We start from the raw sequence: 21,152 nt of genomic DNA, 5'->3' as shown, positions 1-21,152 counted from the left end.
AAATAGATATAACAATAATCGTTTACTTGTCCAAAATCATGTCAAGGCGTTGTTTAATATTGCATCACTAAATAAGGAATCATCAGTGCAGATTCGTAAGCTGATTGATAACATTTTGAAAAATATGCGTGCCCTTAAGACCTTAGGTGAGCCAACTGAGTCTTGGGATACTTTAATTATTTATTTAATCACTTCTAAATTAGACTCATGCACTGAGCGTGAATGGGAATACTACAAAAGTACTCTCACACAAACACAGTCTGGCACACGTTTAAAATTAAATGATATTTTGGATTTTCTTAAAAATAGGGCGGATGTCTTAGAAACGATTAATTTATCTCACAGTAAAGGTAGCACGACGTCTGATAACAACATTAAAAACCGGTTGAATACTCAAAATAAATCACATAGTTTTGTAACAACACAAAATAAACAATCAAACACATTAAACAAAAATAATTCAAAGCGTTCACGTAATTGCAGTATGTGTAACGATACTCATCCACTATACGCATGCAATTCATTTTTGAATTTGTCAGTTAAAGATAAAATTAGTTTTTTAAAGGAGAAAAAGCTATGCTTTAATTGTTTACGCGCCGGCCATATTTTATCTGAATGTTGGTTCGGCCCGTGTAAATTATGTAATCAAAAACACAACAGCTTAATTCATAGTGATGACGCTTCAACATCATCAGCTATGGTGCAAGTTTCAGAGTCACAGAATGCAGTCGGTTCGCATTCTAGTAACACAAACTTATTGCATTCAGCAGCACACGCATCAAATACGCATAAAATTAATACTTCTCATTCATTATTAGAGAATGTATTGTTATCCACAGCTTTGGTTGAAATAGCAGATGCAAATAATACCTATCACACTACTCGCGCTTTATTAGATAATGGTAGTCAGCACTGCTTCATTAGTCAATCATTATGTCAAAAATTAAACGTTCCATTAATACAGTCCACTGTTCAGGTCACTGGTGTTGGTAACTCAGTGACTCATTCATCAAAATCGTGTGACATAAATCTAAAATCAAAATACACAGATTATAGTACTCGCTTAAAATGTTTAGTTTTGTCTCAAATCACGGCCCAATTACCTGCACTAAATAGTAAATTGCAAATTAGTGTTCCAAAAAATATACAGTTAGCCGATCCGTATTTTCAATCTCAAACTGAAATTGAGTTGTTAATAGGTGCAGATAAATTTTGGGACTTATTAAACGATGGCTTAATTCGCTTAAATAGTGGCCCGTATTTGCAAAATACTAAATTGGGATGGATAATATCTGGTCCAATAAAAAATAAAACATTTACTCGCATAAATAGGGTTCAGTGTAATTATTCACAATCATTAGATACTCAACTTAGAAAATTTTGGGAGTTGGAAGAAATCACTTCATGCAATAAACTCACAAAAGACGAATTAATATGCGAAAAATTATTCAATGAAACGACGTATCGAGACGATGCGGGCAGATTTTTTGTGCGCATTCCATTGGCTAAGGCCAGCGACACACTAGGAGATTCATACGCACTCGCTCAAAATAGATTTTTCGCTCTTGAACGTAAATTAGATCGTAGTTCACCTGAATATAAAAAACTATATTGTGATTTCATGAATGAATATATACAATTGGGACATATGACTCGCATTAATAATTATACATTTCCAAATTATTTTTTGCCTCATCATGGTGTGTTGCGCGAACACAGCACCACCACAAAACTACGAGTTGTATTTGATGCAAGTGCGAAAACTACATCAGGTCAGTCGCTTAACGACATACAATTAATAGGTCCTTGTTTGCAAAATGACGTTTTTTCTATATTATTGCGTTTTCGTCAGTTTAATTATGTAGCATGCGCTGACATTGAGAAAATGTACAGGCAAATCAATATTCAGTCAGACCAAAGAAATCTTCAATTAATTATTTGGCGTGAAAATAAATCAGATGAACTCGGTGTATACCAGCTTAATACCGTTACATACGGCACGGCGTCTGCGCCGTACCTTAGCATTCGATGCATCAAACAGCTGGCGTTAGAATGCGAGGATGACGTAATTAAACGCATTATTGACGAGGATTTTTTCGTTGATGATTTGGTAACAGGTCACGATAATAAAGACACTTTAATGGACATTTGTAGTAAAGTTTCAGACATTTTAAAGTCGGCATGTTTTCCCTTACGTAAATGGATGTTTAATCTAGAACCTTCCCATAGTATAGTTACAAAAGAATTATCAATGGATAAAAATTGTTCAACAAAAACGCTTGGGTTGGGTTGGTCTCATTCTGAAGATTTATTACACTTTACTACAAAAATTGATCCTAACTTTACCAATGTTACCAAGCGCATAATTTTATCTGTTATCTCACAAATCTATGATCCGTTGGGTTTATTATCGCCAGTAATTATAATAGCAAAAATATTATTGCAAAGGCTATGGCTTTGCAAGCTGGGCTGGGACGACTCCGTGCCTAATGATATTTGTAATGAGTGGCATAATTTTATTAACACATTTCAGTGCTTACAAAACATACGCATACCACGTCACGTGCGGGAACCCCATTCTAAATACACGGATTTGCACATATTTACAGACGCATCACAGGACGCGTATGGGGCCTGCGCGTACGTGAGTACTTACAGCGATGATTCACCAGTGCTAGTCAGGTTACTTTGTGCGAAAAGCAAAGTCGCTCCTATTAAGCCAGTCACTATGCCACGGCTTGAACTTTGCGGTGCCTTAGTCGGGGCTAAATTATTTAAGAAAATTAGTGAGTCATGGAGAATAAGTTTTAATAATGTTTATTTTTGGTCAGATTCAATGATTGTCGTCAGCTGGGTCAAAATGTCTCCAAATCTATTGAAACCTTTTGTTCAAAACCGAGTGGTACAAATAAATGATTTGACCGGTGAGTTGCCGTGGCGACATGTCGCGGGCAAAGACAACCCGGCCGATCTGTTGTCACGTGGACTACCACTCGATGCATTACAACAATCGGATATTTGGTGGCACGGGCCAGAGTTTTTGCGTGAAATTAAAAATGAATCTAGTCAAAATGATGTTCAAGTTCTTGATATGTGTGAAATACCGGAGTTAAAATCAAATAATTGCACAATATCATGTTTAGCTAAATTAAATAATGCATTTCCTTTTGAACGTTTCTCTAATTGGAATCGAATGAGACGCACAATGTGTTATGTGTTGCGATTTATTAATAATTTGCGCATAAAAAACAAATCGCAGCGCAGCAGCGGCCCATTCTCATCGGAAGAGCTTACTGAGTCGGTAAGTGTTTTAGCAAAATTTGCACAACAAGAATCACATCCAGATGTTTACCACGCTTTAGTAAATAACCTACCTATAAAATCTAGACATATTTCCGGTCTGGACGTTTTTTTGGACAATTCGGGTCTTATTAGAGTGGGAGGAAGATTGCAAAATTCTGAACATTATTCTTATAATAAAAAACACCCTATACTGTTAAGCTCAAAGCATATTTTCTCTCAACTTTTGTTTCGATTTGAACACATTCACTTACTTCATGCTGGACCTCAGCTGCTTCTTGCCACTATTAGAGACAGTTGGTGGGTACTCAGAGGGCGAGATTTGGCGAAGCAAACTGTACATAAGTGCATTTCGTGTACACGTCAAAGAGGAAAGACATTAAATATAAAAATGGGTAACTTACCATCTGAACGACTAGAGCCAGGGTATCCATTTCAGCGTTGCGGGGTTGATTACGCAGGACCTGTGTTCATTTTAAATCGAAGGGGAAGGGGGGCAAAATTGAGCAAATGTTATATATGCCTATTTGTTTGTTTTACTACTCGTGCAGTGCATTTAGAGTTAGTAACGAATCTCAGTTCTGAAGCATATTTATTAGCTTTAAGAAGGTTTTTGTCTCGTCGCGGAAAGCCAGCGGAAATATTTTCCGACAACGGAAAAACCTTTGTAGGCGCATTAAAAGAATTATCTCAGTCATTTATTAATAATCAAACAGATATCATAAATTATACGGCCAATGAGAATATCAAATTTAGCTTCATTCCACCGTATTCGCCCCATTTTGGTGGTTTGTGGGAGGCAGGGGTCAAGTCGACCAAACACCATTTGCGTCGGTTAGGGAACGCGAACCTCACTTATGAGGAATATTCAACATTATTAGCACAAATCGAAGCAATCCTTAATTCCAGACCCATGTATCCCATGTCGACCGATCCCAACGACCTACTTCCACTCACTCCAGCCCATTTCCTGGTTGGCCGACCGCTTGTTGCGCCTGGCTACAAAGACATCACGACTGCATCTACGCCTCACTTGAACCGGTACGAGCGCGTCGAACAAATGCGGCAGAACTTCTGGAAGCGCTGGACGAAGGAGTACATCGGGGAACTGCAGACCAGAACCAAATGGCAGATTAACCAGGACAACTTGGCGCCTAACACTCTGGTGCTCATAAAAGAGGACAACTTGCCACCACTAAAATGGCGACTAGGAAGAATAACACAAACCTTCCCGGGAGAAGATGGACTAGCTCGAGTAGCAGACGTGAAAACTGAAAGCGGAATCATAAGAAGAAGCTACCAGAGATTATGCCCATTAATGCCAGAAGAATAACCGTTGGAGGCAGCTGCTCCAAGGCGGGGGGCATGTTCAGAAATCGATTACGACATCACTAGCGAGCGCGCACATCACTACGCACGAAACTGACAGATAACGGTTGCGATCGCGCCCGGCGCCTACCCCACTTGACTACCATTCCTCTAACCGCGAACATCAAATATTTGTATACGTTATTTCATGTTATAAACGCTGAGTATCGAAGAAAGCGAGTTTCAATCACAAATACATCACATCCATCTACAACCAATGTCCTTACCTGTCTTTTTTCCAAGTTTTTTAGAGCAAGTACTGCCCTTTTCTGGTATAATAAAATATTTAGATGATCAAACTGCAAGTAATTCTATCATGAAGTGCCAAATACTCTGCTGGAACTCATTATTTAGCTAATCCTCTTGTCAGACCCACTGTAAATAAAATAATAATGCAGATATCATGCCAATGAATATCATAGATTTAATATCCCTCCTTGCATTTTATCTAGGGTGCCTTTTGAAAAACATATTATTTACAACAAAATAGCAGACAAAAGCACAGGATTGCGCTTAAAACTTACCATATTACTATAAGAACATGAAATATGACATTAATGATATTCTTCCAATAGAAATCAATTTTATAAGAAACACCTCCCACATATTTATCAGTCAAATATGGATTGCACATGGGTATCCTTCCGTTTGGCCAAATTACTTTTCGCCAAATTTCACTTTGCAAACAACTTATCGCCAAAGTTTCATTTCCCAAATGAATTTTAGCAACTGTTCTTTTCGCAACTAATTCATTTGGTCAAATTATCATTTGGTAAAATTTTACTTGGCAAATGTTTATATAGCAAATGTTTTATTTTGCCAAATATTATATCCCAAATAATTTGTTTGGTCAAATTAACACTTCGCATACTTACCCACCGTTACCCACAAATCAAAGCATAAGGCACATGATCATGGTTTTCACAAGAATTTTATGTAAAACAAAGAGATTTCAGAAAATAGTATGGTTGCAAAAAGTAGGTATTGCAGAAAATAGTAGGTTAGGTTAGGTTAGAACAGTGACCCTTAATGCGCGAAGGCGAGCGAAGCGTGCCGCGGCAGCGGCCGCCGAGCGCTAGAATCACCTCTATTGTGAATGAATCATTTGGAAATTTCGATGAAGAGAATGAAATAAGAAAATTAATTAAGAACAAATTTTATATTAACTACCCACTAAATAAAATAATAACCACAAGCTAATTTGTATCCATTCTATGCACCAATCAAATTATTTTGTAAATACAAATAGTTTATCGTGAAATATTTTTGCCAAATGAAACATTTGGCAAAACATACTTTGCCAAACAATAATTTGCTAAACAATAATATGCCAAAAACGACATTTGCGAATTAAAAGTTTGCAATAAGTTGTTTTGCCAAATGAGAATTTGCCAAATAAACATTTGCGAAACGTTGTTTGCGATGTGATAATTTGGGAAACGTTTTTTAGCCAAACATTAGTAATCCTTGCACATGATGTCATTTCAATTATTTCTTGGTAGTATGATCAATAAAATGTTTTAGTAAGACGGATTTATTTTGCTGTGTTAGTCAGTTTTGCTTAAGCAGCTCAAGTCTCAATACTGTTATGTTATTTTTAACGTATCAAGTAATTTATTAAAAAATCGAGCCAAGTTAAATCTTAAAAAGATTTTAAACAATTTCAGGACGAAGGCCAGACCTAATTGAGGGCTGCCCGGAGCCAATTGAACAATTGATGACACAATGCTGGCACAAAAGCCCGGCACAGAGACCAAGCATGGCTGAGGTATGTGGTTTCAAACTTTATTTATGGCATGCAGTATAATATCTATTTGGGTATGGACATTAAAATCTTAGGATATTAAGTTTTTATATTTGAGAACTATAAAGATCGCCTCGTGCGAACTGCCTGTTTTTAAAAATAATGCGAAAAGCTGATAAGCATGTGCACTCTCCAAAAATCGAGCACAACATTCAATGTGATTAAAGCCACTGTGCTGATTGTAAATTTTAAAAAACGTGGCGTTCACACCGTTTTACTGTTGGCGATTTTTTCTCGAAGCTGCGTGCAAGGGTAATCGATAAACTACAACGAACAGAACTGTGATTAATATACTTCACTGATTCGATACAGTTATTTGAGGCAGTCAATAGTTAATTTTACGGATGAAACTAAAGAGCCGTATCTTAACATCGAAATCCTTTAGTGTTACGTTTGACAAGCCTCTGGTATCCAAACCTTATTGTAGACGAAGTTGTAGACAATTTCGTGTGTATCTGTTGACCTGTATTAAAAACTAACTCATACTTCACAGGTAGTAGAAATAATGACATCCCTATGCGAGTTCTTCCCTGGCGCGGACACTCCTATCGACTACGACGACTGCGAAGACGACGACGAAGCGTGCTCAGAGGACGAATACATGGCATGCGATCAAGAGAGCCTGGACTCTGATACTGAGCACTTGCTGTCGCAGCTGGTCACGCCCGTCGCGCCCGCGCAGCCGTCTCCGCGCAGCATCGTCGGCACACAGGTACAGGCAACAGGTGCAGTGACGTCACTACGACGACTGTGAGGAAGACGAGTACATTGCGTGTGACTAGAAGAGCCTGGACTCAGACACATTAGTACTATTTTGCCCTACATGGTGTCTGGATTCTGGACCAATTTCATCATAATTTGCGTTTTGCTTTGATGGGCTAAAATCGTCAACTCGGCCGTTGTATTTTGGGCCGTGCTTACCTCAAAATAACCTAGTGCCCACCCATAATGGTCTAGACTCTAGGGCCTTCCCCAGATTTTTTTTTAACTAAATTATTTTTAATTTATTTATTTTTACTTACCTATTATCCGTCTACCGCAGGTCAACAAACTACAGAACCTCATAGCGGCCGAAGCTCAACCGAAAGCCGCCTCTCTGACCAGAGAAGAAGTGGAGGCATACAACAGAATCGGCCCCATCCGAATTCCTCAACAGTTCAAGAGAGTGGACGAAGCGGGCAGGTCCTCCGTCACCATCAATAGGACTTCGAGCTCCCCGGTGCCTCAGGAGAGAGGCTACGCCCCAAGCGAGGGTAGCACTCCGCAAGATACGTTGCGGGTGGTCCGAAGCCCGGTTGTGTTCAGTGAGAGCTCGTCTCCAAGACGGCTATCTCCTATAGGTCTGTATAATGTATTTACTAAAAGTTATCTCAATGATCTTTTTAAATCTTTTGATATTTCTTAATTTACCAATATTAGTACTTATTCACCTCAACACCTGATCCTGTTCACTCGAAGAGGATTTACAAACTCATGAGCGCGTCGAATTTTTTTTAACTTATGTCATTCACTGAAGGGGCACAATAAAATTTTTGCACCCCATTAAAAGAAGTCGTAGATCCGTAGCTCTCGCTGCCCCTCGTGCCAACACAATATTCAATCCTCTGTAAACGATTTGGCTGAAACGAAATTATACTTTCTTGTACTTGTTTCACAAAAAACTTGCTAACCCAACCTCCCAATGTAAAGCACCTGCCTCACCTCATTGTAATAATCGTAAAATAAAATATCTTTAATTTTTTTCACACAGTAAACTACAACATCGGCAACATGAATCCTCGACACATCGATATGGAGCAATACTGGAACCGAGAAAACGACAAGCTCTCTCCAACCAGAAGTCACTCGGTCAACAGCAACACGAATTCACTAAGGAAAGAGGATTACAACCAGAACTATTGTGATAGACTGAGCGCAGGCAACAGTCCCATGACGCCGGTAAATGAGTTCAACGGGAATATGCAGGGACCGATCGATCCGAGATATCAAATACCGTTGGAGATCGAAGTTGGGCCGGTGAGTTTTCATTTTTGAACCTTTGCATGTTAGTTTTTGGACCATAAAACAAGGCAATAAAAATAAAGTGGTAATTATACATATTACCACTGTCTGAAGGAGGAAGAGAAGAGGATTTTAGGGTACATAATGTGTAAATCACAGTAGTTCATGTAAAATAGAAATTGTTCACAGCACTTTTATTTTATATTTAACTATAGTCAGATTTTCCATCGATTCAGATTTCACGTAAAATTTAAGGGCAATATTTACACATTCAAATCGAAAAATATTTATATATCGAACTACGCCACCGCAATCTATTCTAGGCACAGCGCCATCTCTTGGCAAGGTGCTTCAGACAACTGAATTCGTTACTTAAGATTCGATTATCCTGTTTTTAATTTTAAAACGCACTGCGTATTCAAAACAATATTGATTTGATAAACATTTTAATTAATCAGCTGTATTGTCATCATATTTTAGAATGCCTGGGATGCCGTGGACCTATCAGAGTTCGATGAGTACATAGGAGTTAAGAACAAAGCAGGGTTCGACAAGTTCCTCACGCTAGGTAAGTATTGCATGCTAATTATTATACATACGTTCAATAGTTGGATTTGCTTTAAACATATTTTTGATTATTTACATGTCAAATTATAGTCATAGAATATTGAGTTAAAATAAACAATGCTCGATTCAATTTTCTTAAATCTTATGTTAGCTCTTGTACTTATTCACGAAAATAAATTAGTAATAACATTTCGCATAACCAGCGTTATATTTTATTGCTTCCCCAATAACTTCAAGACTTCAAATGTACGCATTAAAATATCACTTAACCGGTCTAAACGTTTCTATTTTAACCGAATTCCTTTATTAATGGCCACCATAACCCTTTCGCACCTGAGATTTTCGTTCCTTTGTTTTGCAATGAAAACTATATTATTTTGGCAAAGAAGTGGTAATATTAATGTAAAAAATAGTAAAAAAAATCCAGCGTATAACAGGACTTTGGAAAGTCGATATCACGATAGTGAGCTCTGGGGCTGACTTCTACCAACTCACGATCGTGCATTTATAAGTTTTGATGAGATTTTTATGCAATGATAATGTCCGCTTATCAGAAAAATATTTATAATGAAATAAAATGCATCTGGTTATTAGAAAATACTTATTTAATAATTGCTAACATTATAGCTTAGGTACAACATTACAGTATTTTGTTTTCATTGGAATGTAAATGTTCTTTCATTAGACAAATTAGAAACTAAACGAAATTCACATAATTTTATATGAGATCATTTTCATGTTCATTTGCGAGATAAACTCATGTTTCTTAGGAAACAAAAATTTAACACAAAAACGAAGAAATTAACTAAAAGGCCTTTCTGGCTGTACAACTTTACATGTCGATTGCGGTGCCCCCAGTACTGTCCTTGCGTTACAGGTGCGTTGCCGGCCTTTAAGGTGAAGATACGCTCTCTTCTTGAAATTTTGCAGGTCGTATCCGTCCGGAAACACCGCAGACGACAGTCCATTCCACAGTTTGGTTGTACGGGGCAGGAAGTTTCTAGAGAAACGTACTGTTGTGGACTGCCAACCATCTAAGTGGATGGAAGTGCTGTCGGGTAGATCGGTGGCGAAAAGTGGCGGCAGGAATAAGTCCGGACAATTCTTCGGAGCACTCCCCGTGATACATGCGATAGAAGATGCACAATGAGGATACATCTCTACGCAGCGCCAAGGGGTCAAGCAAATCCGAAATGTCCTGGCAGTCAACGATTCAAGCTACTCTCCGTTCAATGCGGTCCAGAGGGAGAAGCTGGTACTGGGGCGCACCTGCCTAAAGATGAGAACAGTATTCCATATGAGGCCGAACCTGCGCCTTGTAAAGTTGCAGACGATGGGCAGGAGTGAAATACCGCCAGTACATTGCGATCCTAGGATATGAAAGTTACTATTGAACAAGGTGTCTGCTTTGGCTTTTTAGAACAAGATGGGTCTGCTTTTCTACTATCCATACTATCAGACGTAGACTTCCTCGTAGATATTCAATTGCCCAGCTGCCACAGATGGGTGAGGCGGAGAAGATAGCTCAACTTCAGCTTTTTCATCATTTTCCGGCTGCGGAGGGATAAACTCTTGGTCGTTGTCGACAAAGTCCAACTCGGAACAGTCACCCTCGTCGAGGAAGCCCAAAACGAGGTCGTTGTTCAATGGCAAATGTAAAAAAAACCTTAAAAGTCACGATCATGCGTTGGTACAATTGCAACCCAGATATCACGATAGTGAGCTGGGATTTTTTTCATAAATTTAATGGGTAATTGCTAAGAATATAGAAGAAATTTATAGTTACTCAGATGCAACATACACTTAATGATGTAATACAATCAAAATATCAATGAATTCCTACGAAAATTGCAATAAAATAAATATTACTTACGACGTCCAGTGACGGGGTCAAGAAACGCAGCCATTTTTCCGGTGCGCTCTCGGCTACTGATTCATTTAGCCGCCAAAACTGTTTTTTATTGGTTAGATCGATAAGCGCACGATCAAGTGAGGTCGGTTTGGCGCGGAGAAACGAATTTGGCGCGAACTTATAATTTTTCAAAGAAGAAACTCACGATCGTTTCATTCAGGTGCGAAAGGGATAAACAACGTTGTGCATAAATCCGGAATTCGCCATGCTAATTTCATGGTGTAAACGCGTAAGAGACAAGATGTCTACGTAATTATACCGGTGCAATTAGGGTTGCCAGGTTCAAAAACACAAAACCCGGACTCTGTGCTTCATCTGGCCGGACATTTTACCCTGAAATTGGTGTCAAAGCTCACGAGTGAGTACTATCATCATCGGTTGCCTAACATCCTGATGCGTGCGCTTGATATTATTCTAGACTTTCGCCTGGCGCGGCAGCCACATAAAAAGCCGGGCAGGCCGGACAAGCCAAGATTTGGCCAGACAAGACAAAAAGCCAAACATGTCCGGCTAAAGCTGGACACCTGGCAACCCTAGGTGCAATGCATCATGCGCTGAGTAACCGCGTCGAAATAGCTGAGTCCTGTGCCAGGACATGTTCGCTTGATGACTCATGCTCGTGGAATAAGCTAAAGTAGACTTTATTGCTTGTGCAAATAGGTCCAAATGTAAAAAGCTTTCAAAGCTTTGGCCATTTGGTGCACATCTTGTGTTTGTTTGCAAACAAGTGCAATGATAAAAAATAACTGCTGTTTTGTCTCTGTGTCAAGCCATAATAAACACGAGTATAAAGAAATATGTATGACAAATAGATCTCATGATTCGGTCCAATGAGGAAAAATCTTATTGGAACATTACTTAACAAGAATATTTAATACAATAAATAAATATTAAAATAAGTAAAATTGCAAATAATCTATCTTTTTATTTTGACTTGACTTGAGTGAGACCCCAGTCTATACATATTTTTAAATATGGACGAAAAGAGATACTTTATGCTCTACTATTGAATTTGAACATTACCTGAACTATAAAATTTTAATATGATACAGGAACATTTTAATACTCCTCTCTTATAAACTTCATAGTCGCTTCAAATCCGATAGCAAAAAGATGATTCCCGTTGAGTAACCGGTCGTAAATAGCAATCCTGTGCCAGGACATGCGTGACTCATAGTTACAGCGAAGCTGGTGTTTGCAAACGTCTAGCTGAATGATTTAATGTGATGCCCTTTTAAGTCTGATTCTGAAGACATATCGTGCGTACTGTCAGACATTTCGTCGCAAAGTAGAGTACGAAAAGTATCGCGCGATGGCATTTGCTTCCTTGCGGTTAGGAGATATTAAAAGTCTGTGAAGTCTAGCTGCCTATTTGAAAGAAAGAAAGAAAGAAAGAAACATTTATTGCCATGGACATCACAAAAAACAAAAGAGGTAAAATGAAAAAAAAAAAGCAAATAAGACAGAGGTGACATAAAACATACAATGAATGAGCAAGTAAACTAAGCAGTGCCACCCTGTCGCACAGCGATGCCCATCGCAATGGGACCCCACTCAGCATATGCCGTGGCCCCCGGTGAGGGTTTTCAGTGTGCCCCAATTTGATCTTTTGTTATTTTTTTATAATTATAACTTTTGGTCTATTTTTAAAGTGCTATCCGATCAGCATTTTCCGCAATTTATTTTATTAGTCAACCAATAAATAACGTAATTTTATCAGTTTAGCTCAAAACGTCTTGGTATTTTCCTGCTGAAATATTTCAGAGTCGCTTCTAATTTGTCTCTTGAAAGATACGAGAACTCCCGTTGAGTAACCGCTGGGAATAGCATAGTCCTGTGCCAGGACATGCCCGGAGAGTGACTCACTCACGCGATGCGTCGATGTGCGTTTGTTTGCAAACAAAACCGCGTGCGCAAGTTAATAGTGACACGCTAAGGGTTAAGATAATATGCACTTTGATTGATCTACAATTTACTTGATTAGTAAACCAACTCAAAAACCCAAATATCAATTTTGCACTGAACATTATTATTTTCCTGCTGAAATATTTTACAGTCGCTTCTAATTTGTCTCTTGAAAGATACGAGAACTCCCGTTGAGTAACCGCTGGGAATAGCATAGTCCTGTGCCAGGACATGCCCGGAGAGTGACTCACACACGCGATGCGTCGATGTGCGTTTGTTTGCAAACAAAACCGCGTGCGCAAGTTAATAGTGACACGCTAATGGTTAAGATATGCACCTTGATTGATCTACAATTTACTTGATTAGTAAACCAACTCAAAAACCCAAATATCAATTTTGCACTGAACATCGTGTTATTTTCCTGCTGAAATATTTTACAGTCGTTTCTAATTTGTCTCTTGAAAGGTACGAGAACTCCCGTTGAGTAACCGCTGGGAATAGCATAGTCCTGTGCCAGGACATGCCCGGAGAGTGACTCACTCACGTGATGCGTCGATGTGCGTTTGTTTGCAAACAAAAAACGCGCGCGCTAAGATAAATATCGGGATACGCAACGAAAAAGGTTAAGATAATCTGTCATTGTAATGGCATGTATTTGGTAAACAAGTTTTGGTTAGGTTAGGTGATAATGAAGGCTGTGATAAGGAAGGCTTATTAAAATTTTATTCATACCACAATAATTTAAAGTAAATTTCCATAAAATCTTATGTCTACTATCGTTAATTTTAAAAAGTTTTAGGAATTTGTAAACTAAATAATTTATTAGTTTTCGCAGAACTCTCCGAGGAATATTTCTGGTTGCTTTCCGTTTTCATTCTAAAAAATTTGATAGTTATGATTCAATCCTCTAGCCTTGTTCCTATTGCGGAATGATACTTTATCTGAACTGACATATCTTAATTGTTAGTCACGTATCATCTGTCTTCATATTACTTTAGCCTTTTCACATAGTGCTAGCTCTCGGAGTACGCCTATATTCCGCACGACACAAACATCAGCGCGCGAGATGGTTCCTAGAACGCATCTTGACCGGCACGTCGCGTTTGACAGCGAACGCCGACCGCTCAAATATCAACCGCTTACTCATCCACTAAACGTTTTATTTTAGTTCAAAAATAAATTATATTCCGTCTTAACGATAAGAGCAGAGACCAACGGCAGTTCTTGATGCAAATAGCGAGTACACGCATTAAATTGCGCGTTTCTCGCCCACGACATCACTTAAATGTTCCACAAATTAACAACAACGGTAACTAATGTGTTGTTTTCTATTTTCGTTTTATTAAAAGATTCGAAATACGAGACATAAAAATAGAACAACCGTGTGTAACTACGAGTGTCACGCATTGTTTAGTAATCAGGGAAAAAAGCTTCCAGCCTTCAGCTTAACTGGTCAAGTTACACACTGTGCATGTACTGGAAATAGGTTTAATTTTACAAGAAAAAAATTATATTCTGGTGCTTTTGACTGCACACTGACTTTATGAAACTCCTCACTGAGTCACCGTCACAGTGTGCCTGTATTTCAGATTTCATCATCGAATCCTCACGTGGTTTGGCTCTTTTAGGAAACCACGCGTAATGTTCATAAATCTTCCCATGTTTATTTTCATTGTAAGAATTTATATGAGAAAACGTTTCCCCTCTATTTATTACACACATACATACATACCCTAGAACATTAACGTAATGAACTTAGCTTTTATAAACTCTGGGATTGCTTTTAATGGGTGGTATGGAATAGATTTGAATGACATTGTTTCACTGTGTCAAAATTAATAACCGATTAATCCATTTTAAGACAGGTAAAATAAATTCTAATGTACTGTTCAAAACGCAGATATCTTTTTATTAGTAAGGAAGGATGTTAGTTTCTTTGAAATTAAAAAATAAATAAAATCCTATGTGCATTCCAATGTTTGAATCATTCTATTCCAAAAAATATTGACATCTACTTTTATTTTTTCTGGGAAGATTCAAGGTTCCACATTTTCCTTATTTACCTACTACAAAGTACAATTTTTTTAAGCTATAGGTGTACAAATTATATTTTTTCTATTTGTCTGACATATTCTTATATACTCGGCTATTACTCACTGTGGGGCTCACATCACTACGCAACTGCGTTTGTTTTAGATGCAGTTATAAATTGAAGCTGTAAAATATTATAGTTGTGTATCGTGCGGTCCAGATGCGGCTCAGAGGCGGACGGTCCCGCGTGACTCACGCTACTCGGAAGAGGCCGGGACTATTTTAGACTGTGTCCGCTTACCTTCTACGAAACGGTGGTGTGGGACCAACGACCGGCTGAAAAGCCAAAGTATTGTTAGATCGCTAACGGGGTTGCTCCGCCACCATCAGTTCCTCGTTCGGTTCTCGATAACTCGTCAACAATCGCGTCCAGGAAGCGAGCCGTTCCGCTTACTTTGTCCAACATAGTTTCGGCTCCTGCCACTAAACTTTGTTACCGATTCGCGGTATTCCAGCATTTCGAGCACGTTTATGATTGACGGATTTATTCCCCACTTACAAAATTCACTTTGAAAACTAGCTTTAACCGAAATTTATGCGCGCCTTTATATTTTTCCACTGCGTGAGTCAGTTACGAGAAATTCAGGAACGATTGATGAAGGTGTATGTCGCGTCAATATTGATACTCGCACGCAGATGGCTAGACGTATCGTCTTCTGTTTACTCGCCGTTTCCGGCCGTCCGAGACCAGCACCTAGACGTAAGGGAAAATGTCGCACGCCCCACCGGAAAATACCGCTTTGACATGTCTTCGGATCTGATGCGTCGATGATTGTTATGTATTCGCGTTATGCAGACGAGAGTAACGCAAACAATCGTGTGCACTAGTCATTGACCTCGGATTCTTGTGATTATAACGTGCGTTCTCTTACGAGTATTTCTAGGAATATCTGTTAATTTTCTGGACGTGTCGAGTGATACGAGCGTGTACTTAGCCCTGTTTAACGCTGCTGAGTCAGGTCGACGTCAATGCGGTAAGATCGGCATCGCGATAAAGTAAATAAGTCGTAATATTTTCATGGGTGCCGCCGCGGCGGGCATCTCAGCCGTTATGCGGTGCGCAAATAAACAAAAGTGTTGATTTTTATACAGTAAATGCTGGCCTTTGAACGGCCGTCTGCACTAGCTTCATCGATTCCTGAAAGCGATCATTTAAATTCGAATGTATACGTTGTAAATGGTATTCATGTGGGAACGCTGAATAACCGGAGCTAACACCCTTTTTGGTACTTGCTCTAATTTATCTTCTAAATACTTGCTTTCGAAAATAATATCTGAGGTGAAAATAAATCAACAGAAATGATTTCTCGAGCACTTTTGGCGTATAATCCATGTAAAAGATGAAGTGTGGCACGTACGGAGACATGTCATTTCAATTTGTAAGCGCCTGTCTATAGGCGAACAAGCAACTCTAAAATAAATGCAAGTGTCACAAGTGTCAGGAGTGATGAGAGCGATCTAATTCTCCCTAGGATTTATCTTGCCAATATTTTTCTATAAATACTGAGTTCTTAAATCTTATTTTAGACATGTCGGTTTTGTATTTATAAACGTACAGGAAATAAAATTTGAGGATCGGTTACATTTTTCATTGTAAAAGATATTATTATGAACACAACATGGTTCTTTCAGATTGAGTACTCCCTATTGGACTACTCAATTTCAGTTCTATAGCCATTGGAATTATAATTTATGGATAACCAACCGCCAAAAGTGTATATTCGCCGAAGGCAATCGTTGATAGAGACCGCTGAAATTTTATGACTCAAAATAAAATCTACTAGATCACAATTAATTAGCACTGATTTCTTCAAATCGTGACAAAGTCCAAACACGATTTGATAAGATAAATTAATTGGGCAATATTGTGAGAAGTGTCTATCAAGGTGATTTTGTTGAGGAGCTTAGAGGATGAATTAGGAATCGTGAAAATGTTTTGGTAATCGCAGTTTCTCTTCATAAAAAAAAAAAACTAAAACTCATAAAACTCATTTATTTTTGCAAATAGGCTTTTAAAAAGCACTTTTTTTCATCCAATGGTTTTGAGATCTTGATCCATCGGCACATGTAGAGCTGTCACTATCGTCATACTCATCCCCCACCGCTTGTGCAACACAGCTGTCAAACGGCGCGCTTCCGCCGCGGACATTGACATAGAGCAGCAGTCGCCATCTGCGTGCGATGCGAAAAAACGTTCGCCTTTCGCAACCGTCACAAATCGGTGTCAACAAAAAGTATCTCGGGATGAATCAGTGTGATACAATTAATCTAATTTAAGGTTATCGAGGTGGTATGGGACGGGCCGCGTCGCACAGTCTCGCGCGCGCAAGATGCAGATGCACTCATTGTGGTTGCGGCGCCGATCGCGCACGTGTCGGCTCAAGGACGTGATGTTGTTGTGATCGGGTGTGAAATGCCGCGATCGGACTGTTCCCTGCAGGTGTCTATAACGGTGCAGCCAGATTACGACAAGTATCAAGTGTTCGTTGACGTTTTCATGAGTGAGTACTGTGGGTTTTTTGGCGGTGCGAAAATTCGGAATTTTGTAAATATGTGAATTCAAATAAAAGTTTACAATATTAAAAGCCATTTCAAAATTAATACATTTTATTTCAATTTGGTTTATTATTAAAAAATCTAAACAACTAATTTTATTTCAATATTTTTCATCAGTTCATTAATTGACCATAATTCCCGGATTAGTATTGCCTGAATGAAGAATTAATAAATTATTGTAAATATAACAATTTACTAAAATAATCGAAGTGTGTTAATTTAAACAAATACGGGAAAAAGGAATACGTTTGTATTTTTGTGTAATTTTTATTTTTTTATAAATAAGTAAGTAAAATTCAGAAGTTTCACAAGTTAATTATTTTGGTTCTAAAATCGCAATTTGATTTGAAACCTATAATTTCTACACGCTTATTAGTGATTGGCTCATGTAAAACTATTTTACTGAACAAACAAACGCGTAAAACAGTTATCCGCATGTGACGTCATCAATTACTACAATAAATTCATAATTATGTATCAGTATCAAAATGGACGCTAAAGTTTAAGGATGTAAAGTTGAAAGAAAGGAATAACGGATTAAAATCCCTCCCTCATGCTTTAATTAAATATTTAATTGAATAGATAAATGACGCTTCCAATCATCAGCTTACAAAGCAATTATCACTCTGTTGTCCGATGCATCCTTGTTTATTATTGTACTAGTCGCGATAACATCTATCAAATCGAAAATAAGGAATGACTGGCATCGCAATCACATGGCAAATTTATAATTGCGACTAACTATTACCGACAGCAAAATAATTGTCTGTCAAAACGCTATGCCAAAAACCGGTCGCTAACGACCCTCCAAGCATCGGTATCATCCGACGAGAGACTATCTGGTGGAGATGAATCATGGCTAATTATTTTACGAGCATCGGCGCATTGGGCGCGACAGCCGATGTAAACAATTGGATTGGCCACTTTGCTTTGGTGAACGTAGCCGCGTTACACTCCCAACTTTTGGGTATGCTAAAATTTGGGAATATTGTGCCTGGAAACTGACAACTTTGTTGTCTTAAGGCTGAGAGCAACTTTCGGGCAATGTTGCCCAGCAGCTTTGCTGTGTTAAGGCTACAGTTTGGGAATATTGTGCCTGGAAACTGACAACTTTGTTGTCTCAAGGCTGAGAGCAACTTTCGGGCAATGTTTCCCAGCAACTTTATGTGTTAAAGCTACAGTTTGGGAATATTGTGCCTGGAAACTGTTCGAATCCAAGCATCTTGGTATCATCTGACGAGACTATCTGGTGGAGATGAATCATGGCTAATTATTTTACGAGCATCGGCGCATCGGGCGCGCGGCCGATGTAAACAATGAGGGTTTTCGCGAATTAAAGATCCGCTAGATGGCGGGACGTGGATGTGGGGTCTGACTGCTGCGTGATCGGTGGATTTTGACATATCTGTCAATGTCATGTCAAAATTAACCAATCATGCAGCATTTGGACCTCGCGTCTACGTATTGCCATCTGGCGGATTTTTCATTCGCGATAACTCTCATTGGATTGACCACTTTGCTTTGGTGAACGTAGCCGCATTACTGCAACTTTTGGGCAATGTCGCCCGGCAACTTTGCTGTCTTTGTTTGGGAATATTGTAAATGGAGTCTGGACACAAGTAATGTTGACAACATTGTAAATAAATTGCTGAAGTTTTTTTTTTCATGTTTTCTGGCAACTTCTTGCCGCACAATAGTTGCTGTTAGGACTCTATCTTATTAGAACACCATGGCAGCGCAGTTCGACACACAATTTTAATCACCATGCCCGTTAAAAGCAAAAAAATCAAGTATTATTCGAACAGAAAATTTTAGATTTAACATTTCATATAGCAGCCAACAATACTAATAACTAATTAGCCATTCAATAACTAACGGCCTAGCTAACTGAATAGCTCCATTCATCCACCAAGGCTCTGAATTTGGTACAGTCATTTATTTAACACATTAATAAGTCTTAAAAATTAAACAATGGCTGAAAGGCTTATTTAGCTAGGACTACGTCATCCATATGTTACTGTAAAAGCTCGAACTACGGTTAATCTTAAGATTTAAGTGTAAGTCTTAGGATTTACCGACATGAGTTGGTAAATGTAAGTATTTCTGAAAATACGACGACTTTTTCGAGCTTTTACCATTCGAATTCTGCATATGCTAGGTTTTACCTCTGTCAGTTGGTAGATGTTGGTTTTAGGAATAAAACAATGAGTAATTCTTAATTACTTACTTTCATCAACTATTAGACAAAACAGGTACATAGTATTATAAAGGTATCATCATACAAATTATTTGCAATCATTTCTTTTTCTTGTGTTTTGGTGTTCACATTTTTACTGTTTCCTTTTTTTATTCCTTCTGACTCATTACCAACGATGTTGTTTTCGTAAAAGTTTACAGAACTTTTAATTAGTAAGATTATAACAAAAATGATAATACCATGGAGTCCATGGTATTGTCATTTTTGTTATTTCGTCCATGGCATGGACGAAATGTGAAGTGGAAAAAATCGGAACTATAATAACCCAGCATTGATAGTAGCGCATATAATGTAAATATCATATCTAGCCTATCTAGGACACTGAAATTTTGTACTGAATGCATCCTACTAATATTATAAACGCGAAAGTTTGTGTGGATGTTTGTTACTCTTTTCAAGCAGAAACTACTGAACTGATTTTGATGAAACTTTACAGTATTATTGTTTATAATCCAGAATAACATATAGGCTATAATTTATGGCGATCTGTGACAAATTAAATTTCACGCGGGTGAAGCCGCGGGCAAAAGCTAGTACCTACCTATTTTATATGACATGATCTTACGTTGCTAAAGAAAAAACAAGGCAGTGACATGGTTGTTATTGTTGTTATCATGGTTTGTTTAATTGTATTAAAATGAAAAGTGATCCTTTTAGTTCTTAAATTGTTCGTACATTTAAACAATACAAAAATACTGCGCTCGTGTAATGCGTAGATAAGACCGATTGTTACCTGTCAAAAATGCTTGTTTTGTTTTTCAATATTTACCGTGCCATTAATGTAAGTCCTAAGATTTACCAACGAAATGGTGGTAAGAGTTCGAATCGCAAACCTTTTGGGACATTTACCATTAGGAATTGGTAGATCTTAGGTTTTACTGGAATATCTTAGGATTTACTGCAATTCGAGCTTTTACAGTAACACATACATAGTTATAGGTTATGCCAGTCATAAGGCTGTTTGATTCAAAGTTGTTAGCATACAAAAAGTTTTAATTTCATTATCATACTACTATGGGGATCTTACTAGCCTTATTCAATATACGTAAGTACTTCCCAACACATTGTATTCTATCAGATGGTTTTTATGATTAAACTTTCTACACCTGTTAATCCTTCCAAAGCTTGCATAATTCATCACATTAGAAGTTTTCAAAAATCCTCCAATTTATTTTGTTAGAAATCAATTATTGACAGGTATTTAATTTATCAATTATTATTGTTAACGTCTAATTGGGTTGTTGACACTACCAATTTTTAATCTTTTAAGCACTTTTTTTCAAACCGCGATTCCTGCAAATGTATGGAAAAACGTTTTCCATATATTTTTTATAACGCAACGCATCGCAGCGCAACGGACTAATGGGGCCTCACCCTCATATTGTGGACAC

General features: G+C 38.1%; 1 protein-coding gene across 1 annotated transcript in view; it reads left to right on the top strand.

Annotated features, from left to right (window-relative positions):
* Nucleotides 1-21,152, top strand: part of LOC135078913 (mitogen-activated protein kinase kinase kinase 7-like) — a 37,445-nt gene that overhangs the window by 2,861 nt on the left and 13,432 nt on the right. Inside the window, exons 5-9 of the mRNA XM_063973491.1 lie at nt 6,336-6,436; nt 6,966-7,184; nt 7,515-7,812; nt 8,223-8,488; nt 8,954-9,041. Of these exons, the coding sequence (XP_063829561.1) occupies nt 6,336-6,436; nt 6,966-7,184; nt 7,515-7,812; nt 8,223-8,488; nt 8,954-9,041 (972 nt within the window). The remainder of the gene's footprint in view (nt 1-6,335; nt 6,437-6,965; nt 7,185-7,514; nt 7,813-8,222; nt 8,489-8,953; nt 9,042-21,152) is intronic.

The sequence above is a fragment of the Ostrinia nubilalis genome, chromosome 15, assembly GCF_963855985.1.
Source record: "Ostrinia nubilalis chromosome 15, ilOstNubi1.1, whole genome shotgun sequence".
NCBI classification, from domain to species: domain Eukaryota; kingdom Metazoa; phylum Arthropoda; class Insecta; order Lepidoptera; family Crambidae; genus Ostrinia; species Ostrinia nubilalis.
The sequence above is the reverse complement of the archived record's forward strand: the minus strand, read 5'-3'. Positions and strand labels throughout refer to the sequence as shown.